Source organism: Haliotis rufescens, unplaced genomic scaffold (genome assembly GCF_023055435.1).
Source record: "Haliotis rufescens isolate VD_foot unplaced genomic scaffold, xgHalRufe1.0.p SCAF_18, whole genome shotgun sequence".
In the NCBI taxonomy this organism is placed as follows: Eukaryota; Metazoa; Mollusca; class Gastropoda; order Lepetellida; family Haliotidae; genus Haliotis; species Haliotis rufescens.
Window position 1 is genome coordinate 63,133 of NW_025963868.1, and position 12,644 is coordinate 75,776.

The 12,644-nt window shown below is 42.9% G+C and overlaps 1 protein-coding gene across 1 annotated transcript in view; it reads left to right on the forward strand.

Annotated features, from left to right (window-relative positions):
• The window catches only part of LOC124148391, a 31,597-nt gene that overhangs the window by 12,434 nt on the left and 6,519 nt on the right, over positions 1-12,644 (forward strand). Inside the window, exons 9-13 of the mRNA XM_048398074.1 lie at positions 303-659; positions 1,453-1,839; positions 2,612-2,734; positions 4,145-4,261; positions 9,849-10,035. Of these exons, the coding sequence (XP_048254031.1) occupies positions 303-659; positions 1,453-1,839; positions 2,612-2,734; positions 4,145-4,261; positions 9,849-10,035 (1,171 nt within the window). The remainder of the gene's footprint in view (positions 1-302; positions 660-1,452; positions 1,840-2,611; positions 2,735-4,144; positions 4,262-9,848; positions 10,036-12,644) is intronic.

Genomic DNA, 12,644 nt, shown 5'->3' on the forward strand with positions numbered 1-12,644 from the left:
GAGAATATTTGGGGATGGGGCCTGAGAATATTTGGGGGTGGGGCCTGAGAATATTTGGGGGTGGGGCCTGAGAATATTTGGGGGTGGGGCCTGAGAATATTTGGGGATGGGGCCTGAGAATATTTGGGGGTGGGGCCTGAGAATATTTGGGGATGGGGCCTGAGAATATTTGGGGGTGGGGCCTGAGAATATTTGTGGACGGAACCTCAGAGTACTTGTGGTGGGGCCTCTTCTACAGAATAATTCAGACTAGCCTGGATCATGAGACCCTTTAAAACAACATTTATCCTTTTGTGTTTCAGCAATTGCAGAAACAAAACCTGCCATCAGCAATCCGTGACTGCTACAGGGGTGTCTTTGTGAAGTTGTCGTCCGTCGTCAGCACCATCGTCAGTACCCTCAGAACTGTGCCAAGCAAGAAGACAGTTGTCTCCCCTTCCTCCTATTTGATCAGCTGCTTCAGATTTGTAGTCAACCAATCATGCGTGGACTTTGGAAAGGAGGTTAAGAGGAAAGAGAAAGAAGGGGTTGCTATGGAGATTGATGGTGAAGACGCAAAGCCCGCGGGAGATGTTGAAACAGTGTCTATGGACGAGAATCTCACTCGTAACACGGAGTTCGTCATGAAGAGATTGACAGACGACATTGGGCAAGGGAATGTAAGTAGTCAGCGTGAGCATCTTAGATCTTGGATGAGGGGGCACGGGTGGCCCAGTCGTCTAAGGCGCCGCGATTCGCTGTTTAGAGGTGCGTCCCTTGGGCACGCCAGAAACCTATGATTGTGGGTTCAAATCCCGGTTCGCCCCGATTATGTTTCTAGGCTTGTCAGCACCATACCCCTGCTCGTGGGTTTCACCGAAGTGGTAAACGTCTAAGACCTGCATCACTTTGGGCTTTCCTCCCACATTACGCTGACACGCCGTGATATAACTGGAACAATGTTAAAAGTGGCGTTAAACCCAACTCACTCACTCACTCACTAGATCTTGGATGATGCCTGGAAATACATTAGAGCACCATAAATATCTTAAAAATTGTTAGCCTGAAGAGACGACACATCCCAACTTGATTAAATGCTCAGTCTGGAGACCTGAATTTTTATACTGTATTCGACGTAATAAGCGCCCAGGGCGCTCTCAAAATTAGAAATAGGGGCTCTTATTAGAATAATATTTTGGTGGAAAAAACAGTTGAAAGATAAATTCGTGGTTTATGCTGACAGCCTGAAATGTTTATATACAACAGATATATTTTTCCAGAATTTAATTGCCCATAATTAAGGGTGCATATAGCACACAAGTGCCAACAAATAAGTCTTGTGTACATTGATCAATCGGAAGGGGTGCTAATTGGGATTGTTCACAAGCCAATATATTTCCAAATATCGCCGTGGGCGCTTATTGGAGCAGGGTGCTTATTACTTTGTATACAGTAATTCTTTCTGTCTTTCAGGGGTGTGACCTGTCTTCGCTGGAGTTTATCCAGACGGCATGCAGCCATCACCAACACATCAAGTCCGTCTTGACGCCTGCTGCTGTACATACACTGTACGAGGTGCTCATGTCTGCTGTCACCAGGTCACATGACCAACATAAACTGATGATGTCATCAAAACCTGTGCACGAAGCTGACTTGTACAAAAGTGTGAAGTCACTCCTTGATGGGCATGTATCAACACGGAAAAGCCCATCCCCTGGTAACGCTGACCTGGAACAGCAAGATGGCTCGAGTCAGCGTCACAGTTTAATGTCTGCCCTCCAAGATACACTGGCTTCAGTTATTACTTCCTGTGACCTTGACCTCTTCAAGACAATTTTGGCGAACCTGGTGGACTCTACAGTAAGTTTTGTTTGTTTGTTGTTTAACGCCACACTCAGCAATATTCCAGCTTTATGACAGCGGTCTGTAAATAATCGAGTCTGGACCAGACAATCCATTGATTGACATCATGAGCATCGATCCACGCTTTTGGGATCGATGGCATGCATCAACCAAGTCAGCGAGCCGGACCACCCGATCCCGTTAGTCGCCTCTTACAATAAGCATAGTCACCATTTACGGCAAGCATGGGTTACTTAAAGACCTATTCTACCCCGGATCTTCACGGGTCCTACAGTAAGTGAAATAACAGTGCCACCTGTAGGGATTCTGGGATAGATGTCCCCAGCAACTAAAGCTGTGGTACAAGGCGAACAAATGGATCGGATGGTCAGGCTTGCTGACTTGGCTGCTAGCTTGTCATCTTACCCCAACAGTGTGGATCTTGGCTCACAATATTGATGACTAGGTTGTCTGGTCCAGACTCAATTAGGGTGGCCCAGTCGTCTAATGGCGCAATTCCCTGTCCAGAGTTCCTTTGGCTATGGAATCAACCTATGATCATGGGTTCGAATCCCGTTTCGCCCTGATTATGTTTTTTTGGTTTGTCAGCACCATACCCATGCTTGTGGGTTTAACCAAACTGACTTGATTATTTCCAGACAGCCGTCGTAAAACCAACAGATAAAAATACAATATTTATTCCTAATACAGGATATTTGCTATCCTGACACAAGCAAGCATGATGACCTCATGTATTTATGCCGAGATATAATTTCTCCCATTGTTTCAGTGTCCAAGCCTGCTGTGGACCCAGGCAGACAAGATGCTGGCAGCCATGACAGTTTGGGAAAAGCTCCTTGCAGGGCACTTAACTGAAGAGCAGAGTGTGGAGGTTACAGTAGCTGCTCAACATGTGAGTGTCTTGCTTCCCTGATACAAACATGTTGATTCCTACACTAGAAAGCACTTAACACATAAGTAGATTTCTGAATTTCCATCTTACTCATTTTGTTAGAGTAAATGAAGAAAAAATATGAACCCTGCAGAGAAACTTCAGTGAAGGCAGCCTGCTGTTCAGATGACGTCATGTTATCAGTTTGTGACTTCATGAACAATCGATGACCTCTTATTGTATTTTTCTCAGCAATGAAATTCTGTGACATATTATGGCTTCAACTAGGGCTGGGACAGGTAACTCGGGTACTCGGGTCGGGTCGGGTCGGGTCGGGTCGGGTCGGGTGGGTCCTGAGTAGGACTCGAGTACCCACAGGACTACCCGGACCCGTGGTTAGTCACGTGATATATTGTTTTATGACAAAAATTATCCAGGACTTGATGGTTACTCTACAAGTCACTAATGTTCCCTTTTCTTTCTGACAATGCACCCATTCCTTCCGACTTTTATATGTTTGAATAAAGATAAAACTCCATGCAGTAAACTTCAGTGTGTGCATGACCAGATCGTTTTACACGTGTATCTAAATACATTTTGCCAGGGCTACGGTCAAACTTTTCCAAATCGGACAGTTTGTACCTATCTCTAAATATCTACAATGGGTACCCGGGTAGGGTCGGGTAATAGGGTGGAGGGTACCCGGGTAGGGTCGGGTAATAGGGTGGTGGGTACCCGGGTAGGGTCAGGTAATAGGGTGGAGGGTACCCGGGTAGGGTCAGGTAATAGGGTGGAGGGTACCCGGGTAGGGTCAGGTAATAGGGTGGAGGGTACCCGGGTAGGGTCAGGTAATAGGGTGGAGGGTACCCGGGTAGGGTCAGGTAATAGGGTGGAGGGTACCTGGGTAGTAAATTTGGACTCATCCCAGCCCTAGCTTCAACTGACCAATCAGCTTTGACACCTCTAAAAATATATGTGAAAACGGGGGCATGGGTGGCCCAGTCGTCTAAGGCGCCGCGATTCACTGTGCAGAGTTGCGTCCCTTGGGCACGCCAGAAACCTATGATTGTGGGTTCGAATCCCGGTTCGCCCCGATTATGCTTCTAGGTTTGTCAGCACCATACCCGTGCTCGTGGGTTTCACCGAAGTGGCAAAACGTCTGAGACCTGCATCACTTCGGTCTTTTCTCCCACATTAAGCTGACACGCCGTGATATAAATGGAATACTGTTAAAAGCGGCGTTAAAAACCCAACTCACTCACTATATGTGAAAATATCGGAAAGTTAGTACTGACGATTGTTCTTCCCTTGTGAGTAATGTTCCTGTGTTAGAAATAAGCTCCATCAGATTTATTTTTTCAGTGTTCTCTATCATTAATGTGGACCTACTTTCATGTCGTGACTCACCACATACCACCACCTGTGTTGTAGATACTGATGAACTATCAGAGCAGCCTAGAACAGCTCCACGGTCTGCCCGTCGACTCCGCCCTACGCCAGGCTCTGCCGATACTCCGCTCACAGACGGCCATGTTGAACTATGGATATGTGAGTTCATGAAATCAGTTGATGCAGTTCCAAATGGAATCTACCGCCTACGTGGTCTTGTAGTAGAGTGTCTGCCCGGAGACCACCTCTGTGGTCTAGTGGTAGAGCGTCTGCCTGGAGACCGCCTCCGTGGTCTTGTAGTAGAGTGTCTGCCTGGAGACCGCCTCCGTGGTCTAGTGGTAGAGCGTCTGCCTGGTGAGCAGGAGGTCTGGGATTCAATTCCCAGCCACGTCATACGAAAAGACATTTAAAGATGGTACTTGTTGATACCCTGCCTGGCGTTCGGCATTAAGGGGCTAAAACAAGGACTGGTCGGCTCGGAGTCAGTATACTGTGTCTGAGTGGGGTATTCATGTTAAACTGCAACATGGTATCTCAGTTGGTATATCAAATATATCAACATGAGTTGATAAAAGTAGAAAAGCTCTGAGTGCTTGCCAAGGAGTTTTTCCACTTTTATCAACGAGTGTTGATATATTTGTTAACAAAAGACACTTCGGTGAGATTTTATTTGTCATCCAACATCATTCTTCCAACTTTTTTAGTTTGTAGACAGTAATAAGCAGTGTCTTAAGCGTAAAAAGTACTGCTAACAGCATCAGTAGCAGAGCCATTAGTGATGTCATTTGATTGTGATGTCATGGTAACAATGACGTCACAATGGTCTGCAAAGCACTGTGATACAATTTCGTTGCAGCAATAACTACAACGTAGATATCGCTTGATGTCACCAAAGAGATATCTCCCATGGAAGCCAGTTTCTGGTGATAACTGACACTATTGACCTACACTGTATGACGATAACTGGCGTGAAACCAGAAAGGGCACTCCCAACTGGGTTATCAGTTAAATATATACAGTGGACTATTTATAGCTGGCATCATTAATATTACAAGAAGGCTTACTGAGTTTTATATTAAGCTTGCAGTTATATTATAAAACAGAATATTGAAATAATCCTCAGGCAAGAGCAGAGAAAATGAATAAATATGAAATATTTCCACTGCAAATCAGATCTTGCACCTTTGGAAATGAGAGTGAAGACATTTTCTAACCAAGAGATCCTCCATAGATTCAGTGGAATAATGTGGCTGCTGTTAGCATTAGGTACTACATACATAGCCATGTATGTGGTCTGTAAAATATCTATAACCTACCTGTCTCCCAGGTGATGTGAACTCCTTAGCCTGACTCCACAATGGAGGCTCTGATCTAATGAGGCTGATGGGAGATAGTCTGAAGAATGTTTAGAATAGGTTTTCAGCAACCCATGCTTTCAGTATGATGCATGTCATCGATCTCAATTGCGTGGATCGATGTTCATGATGTCAATCACTGTATTGTCTGGTCCAGACTCAATTATTATCCCCCGCCCAACGAAGTCAGTCCGTCCATCCATCCATCCCGTTTCGTTTCCGGAGCATAACTCATAAACCGTCCAATATTTTTTCATCAAACTTTGCAGGTCTGTCAGGTACATGCTGAACTGGTCCCTTTTGCTATTGAGAAATTTTAGAATTTTTTATTTTTTACGTTTCCATGGCAACAAGATCGACTTAGGTTCCAAACTCATCTTTTTTTTACAATTTCCATGACAAGTTCCACCTCGGTTAAAAAAGGTTAGGGTTTGTTTAGATTTATTTATGTCATAAATTCTGCAACAGGGGCAGTGGATATAGCCACGTTTTGTGGCAAACTCTTGTTTATTTATTGTAGTTAGCATCATTATGTAGAAGGTAACTTAGTACGTCTGGCTATCGATATAAATATTGATCAATTAACGATAAATATCAAAGAAGTAACTTTAAGCAAATACACTTAAAAGAAATCAACATACTTCACACTGGTGAGTAGTGACACATTTATGCAGTGATTACTTTGTGGACACTTGAGATATAACAAAAATAGTTGCTTTCCGTCTTTGACAACTGATGTAATTTAACAGTAACAAGTCTGTTTCGGTCAATCTAAACTTTGTTTCATCACATTAGTTAATGTCAGTTATTATCATTGACAACAATATCATATCGATAATCGTTAATTATCGATAATTGTTTGTACAATTTAGTCGACTACTATTCATACCACACCATTCATGCCTGTTATGTTATGATTATCGTGAGAGACATTCTCCTGTGTGTATGCACGTGTGCCAACAATAAGTGTACATTCCCCAGTCATGCAGTGTTCGAAATAAACACCGCCCCATAGGCCCGCGGCAGGTAGATCTCATGTCGGGCCCTTATTTCACATTTGTAGTGGTCCTTATGGCCTGCAGTAAATTTGCATATCGATTTATTTGTCACAAGAAGCTGCAGGGTTTTTTTAAACGAGGGCCTAAAGAGTTTAGTCGTGGCCTGCAGCTTCTAAAGTCTGTTTGGGGCACAGGTGGCCCAGTCGTCTAAGGCGCCGCAATTCGCTGTGCAGAGTTGCGTCCCTTGGGCACGCCAGAAACCTATGATTGTGGGTTCGAATCCTGCTTTGCCCCGATTATGTTTCTAGATTTGTCAGCACCATACCCGTGCCCGTGGGTTTCACCGAAGTGGTAAACGTCTGAGACCTGCATCACTTCAGGCTTTTCTCCCACATTAAGCTGACACGCCATGATATAACTGGAATACTGTTAAAAGCGGCGATAAGCCCAACTCACTCACTCACTCTAAAGTCTGTGAGGACTGACGGTAGCCTGGCAATATGTTTATTTCACACTGGTGTCATGTGACATCATGACATCGGGGGCGGTGGGGTAGGCCAGTGGGGTAGGCCAGTGGGTAAAGTAGTTGCTCATCATGTTAAAGGCCAGGGTTTGATTTCCCCACATGCATTTGTGCTGTGATATTGCTGGAATATTGCTAAAAGCGGCGTGAAACCGTATTCACTCACTCATGACATCGCATGCACTGTTAGTTACGTTTTATCCCCCTATAATAAAAGAATTGGTTCTCAGGCAATGGCTTTTGATAATAGTGAAGGCAGGCAGTGTTTTTTTTATAGCTTCTTCAAACTAGTATGTAACCAAATAAACAGTTGTTTACAATCAACCAGGGAAAGGGCCTCCCTACATAAATGTATTTCTTGATGAGTAAAATACTTATTTAATTATTTTTTTTAAATGGAAATAAAAATGAAACATGCGGCACACTTTAGGATAATGAGGGCGGTGCCTGAGAACCAAGACTATTATTTATTTTAGCTTAATATAGACAGAATGTACATGATCAACAATTCTGAACTGATATGTCTAGTTATGTACTTCGGGGCGGTCGGGTAGCCTAGTGGTTAAAGCATTCGCTTGTCACGTCGAAGACCCGGGTCTATTCCCGACATGGGTACAATGTGTGAAGCCCATTGCTGGTGTCCCCCACTGTGATATTGCTGGAATATTGCTAAAAGGGGCATAAAACCAACTCACTCGATCATACAAGAAATCTGCTAGTCCCTGTCTCCCAGGTGATGTGAACTATTTACCCTGACTCCGCAGTGGAGGATCTGATCTAATGAGGCTGATGGGAGATAGTCTGAAGAATGTTTTAAAACCCACTTTAATTAACAATGTAAGCCATAAATATTCCTCTGAATATGTTTAGCTGATAACCCTGCTGGGAATGCCTTTTCTGGTTTCATACCAGTTACCTTCATACATGTAGGTTAATAATGTTATACCTTCATACAGTGTAGGTTAATAATGTTATTCCTTCATACAGTGTAGGTTAATAATGTTATTCCTTCATACAGTGTAGGTTAATAATGTTATTCCTTCATACATGTAGGTTAATAATGTTATACCTTCATACAGTGTAGGTTAATAATGTTATACCTTCATACAGTGTAGGTTAATAATGTTATACCTTCATACAGTGTAGGTTAATAATGTTATACCTTCATACAGTGTAGGTTAATAATGTTATACCTTCATACAGTGTAGGTTAATAATTGCGTATCTTCATACAGTGGACCGCCTCCGTGGTCTAGTGGTAGAGCGTCCGCCCGGAGAACGGAAGGTCCGGGGTTCGATCCCCGGCCGCGTCATACCAAAAGACGTTAAAAGATGGTACTTGTTGTTACCCTGTCTGGCTCTCGGCATTAAGGGGCTAAAACAAGGACTGGTCGGCTCGGAGTCAGTATACTGTGTCTGAGTGGGGTATTCATGTTAAACTGCAGCATGGTATCTCAGTGAGCTAGCACTATAAATCGACATCAGTCCGGACTAGTACAAGCAGCCACACAAACACACACACGTACATGCACATCGCTATATAAGTGCAATAATCTTGGACGCAACGTTAAACCCCATTTCACCTCACCTCACTTCACCTCTTCCTACAGTGTAGGTTAATAATGTCATATCTTTATACAGTGTAGGTTAATAATGGCATATCTTCATACAGTGTAGGTTAATAAATTGAACAAACAACACTTGATTACCTTCCAGACTATAGATAAGACATTCACTGAATGGTCAAGGAAGAAATCTGCTAGTCCTTGTCTCCCAGGTGATGTGAACTATTTACCCTGACTCCACAGTGGAGGATCTGATCTAATGAGGCTGATGGGAGATAGTCCTAAGAATGCTTTAAAACCCACTTTAATTAACAGCGTAAGCCATAAATATTCCCCTGAATATGTTTAGCTGATAACCCTGTTGGGAATGCCCTTTCTGGTTTCATACTCACGGTAGGTTAATGACGTCCTGTCTGCATATTTGGTCACTAACATCACTTCGTATTGCACCGCCATCGTCCCCAATGGGACCCAATATCTATTGGTTCAGTTTTAAAGACATCATCAGTTTGTGTTTGTCAATATCTGGTATAAAATGGAAAAGCTGTAAATATGTTTTTAGCATTAAATTCAGCATGTGTTTCAACATACAGTAATAATATAATTATTACCAGAATTTTCAAACCTTAGGCGAAAAAAGAAGAAAAATATGGTAATGAGAGAGAGCATTTCCTGATGATGATAGCTACTTGTCTCCCAAGTGATGTGAACTGGTTTCCCTGACTCCACAGTGGAGGATCTGATCTAATGAGGCTGATGGGAGAGACACTCATTACACACTCACAGATATATTTCTGAGTTTTGCTTGTCCAAACTAGTATGTGACCGATTAAACAGTGGGTACCATCAACCTGGGAAAGGGCCTCCCTACATAAACAAGCATACAAACTCCTATTGCCGCCGTGACCATAACACAAGATGCCCAGTAAAGCAGAGTGAATGTAAAGGGAGGTAACTGCGTGCTGTATTGGATTGCCTTGTTTTAAGTATTAGGATTTTGTTATGTTATATCTTCATACAGTATTAGGATTTTGTTAAAAAAAATTGAAAATTGAAATAAAAACGAAACGCGCGGCAGACCTTATGATGATGTGGGCAGTGCCTGAGAACCAAGACTTAGAGCCTTAGTGAAAGCACTGGCCTTCATACAGATGCAAAAAAAACCACCTAATTTTCTTTGCAACAAATGTGTGGAATTTATGTGAGGTTCATACAGCTGAGATATTTCTGATATTACTTTTAACTCGCTCACTCCTTATTAATGGAGTTTTTAGTGTAACCAAGTTTCTGTTTTTTGTACCTTCAGACATTGGTACCCCGCCAGACCTCCGTTCTCTGTCTCCATGGTTGTCGTGTCGTACCACTAGAGGGCAGCACCTACAGCTCCTACATCCCAGCATGCACTGCTGTACAGGAAGTGTTGAGTGCACTCATCATACACCACCCTAACGCTGTCCTGTCCGTCATCCCCAGCTACGTCGCCAACATCAGACATATCCTTCACAACATCGTCCACTGGACTCAACTCTGTAACAGTTTGAACCTCTGATGTGAAGATCCGGGGTTTAATAGGTGTTCAGCAACCCATGCTTGCTGTATGAGGCGACTATGCTTGTCATAACTGGGTAACTGGATGGGGTGGTCAGGTTTGCTGTCTTCGTTAATGCATGTCATCGCATCCTGATTGCACAGATCCATGCTCATGATGTCCACACAAGGGGCGGTCGGGTAGCCTAGTGGTTAAAGCGTTCGCACGTCACGCCTAAAACCCAGGTTCAATTCCCAACATGGATACAATGTGTGAAACCCATTTCTGGTGTCCCCTGCCGTGATGTTGCTGGAATATTATTAAAAGCGGCGTAAAACCAAACTCACTCACTCACTCCATCACTAGCTCACTCACTCAGTTTACAATAGTAGATCACTTGCAGAAAGAAATTTATTGTATTTGCTTCATGTCTTCACCCTTCTATGAGCTTGCGATTACAGTTTAAGGCAGATGATACGGCAGAATAACGGCCCTTTGTGGACTACAAGATGTTTATATTTTAAGAATTGAACAATGCTTTTAGAAATTGCTTTGAAAGTTATCAGATATGTTCATATGAATGAGAAGTAGACTTTGTTCATAAGGAAGAGAATTTATGGATGTCAGCTTCTTTATTATGAGGAACACAACGTTTCGGAGTATATACTTATTCATTCACCTGATGAAGGAGTAAGTATATACTCTGAAACGTGTTCCTCATAATAAAGAAGTTGACATCCATAAATTCTCTTCCTTATGTGTTTCACTTCTAAATGCCTTTCAAAGACTAGACTTTGTTCATTTCAACAATTGCATGTTTGGGACTTATGACAATACTAAATCATTGGTAATTATTTAAATGTGTCAAAAGGCTGATTTTAGAGGGTTTCTAATGTTTTATCATGACCAAGACCGTGACCAAGACCAAGGCCAAGACCGTGACCTTGACCAAGACCGTGACCTTGACCGTGACCTTGACCAAGACCATGACCAAGACCAAGACCATGACCGTGACCTAGACCGTGACCTAGACCATGACCAAGACCATGACCAAGACCATGACCATGACCATGACCATGACTGAGCGAATGCTTCGGTCTGAGGCATAATGAACATGCTTGACACCTCCCACGTGATGTAAGACTTGGTCCTGATGTCAGTGAGGGCATTGATCTAATGAGTCTGATGGGAGACTGTACGACAACAGTACACTGAGGCTTTAATGCTGCAAGGTGAAACAACAACCCACCAGTAAATCTGTACACATCTGCCTCTTTAAACAACAACCCACCAGTAAATCTGTACACATCTGCCTCTTTAAACAACAACCCACCAGTAAATCTGTACACATCTGCCTCTTTAAACAACAACCCACCAGTAAATCTGTACACATCTGCCTCTTTAAACAACAACCCACCAGTAAATCTGTACACATCTGCCTCTTTAAACAACAACCCCCCAGTAAATCTGTACACATCAGCCTCTTTAAACGACAACCCACCAGTAAATCTGTACACATCTGCCTCTTTCAACAACAACCCACCAGTAAATCTGTACACATCAGCCTCTTTAAATGACCCACCAGTAAATCTGTACACATCTGCCTCTTTAAACAACAACCCACCAGTAAATCTGTACACATCTGCCTCTTTAAACAACAACCCACCAGTAAATCTGTACACATCTGCCTCTTTAAACAACAACCCACCAGTAAATCTGTACACATCTGCCTCTTTAAACAACAACCCACCAGTAAATCTGTACACATCTGCCTCTTTAAACAACAACCCACCAGTAAATCTGTACACATCTGCCTCTTTAAACAACCCACCAGTAAATCTGTACACATCTGCCTCTTTAAACAACCCACCAGTAAATCTGTACACATCTGCCTCTTTAAACAACAACCCACCAGTAAATCTGTACACATCTGCCTCTTTAAACAACAACCAACCAGTAAATCTGTACACATCTGCCTCTTTAAACAACAACCCACCAGTAAATCTGTACACATCTGCCTCTTTAAACAACAACCCACCAGTAAATCTGTACACATCTGCCTCTTTAAACAACCCACCAGTAAATCTGTACACATCTGCCTCTTTAAACAACCCACCAGTAAATCTGTACACATCTGCCTCTTTAAACGACAACCCACCAGTAAATCTGTACACATCTGCCTCTTTAAACAACAACCCACCAGTAAATCTGTACACATCTGCCTCTTTAAACAACAACCCACCAGTAAATCTGTACACATCTGCCTCTTTAAACAACAACCCACCAGTAAATCTGTACACATCTGCCTCTTTAAACAACCAACCAGTAAATCTGTACACATCTGCCTCTTTAAACAACAACCCACCAGTAAATTTGTACACATCTGCCTCTTTGAACAACAACCCACCAGTAAATCTGTACACATCTGCCTCTTTAAACAACAACCCACCAGTAAATCTGTACACATCTGCCTCTTTAAACAACAACCCACCAGTAAATCTGTACACATCTGCCTCTTTGAACAACAACCCACCAGTAAATCTGTACACATCTGCCTCTTTAAACAACAACCCA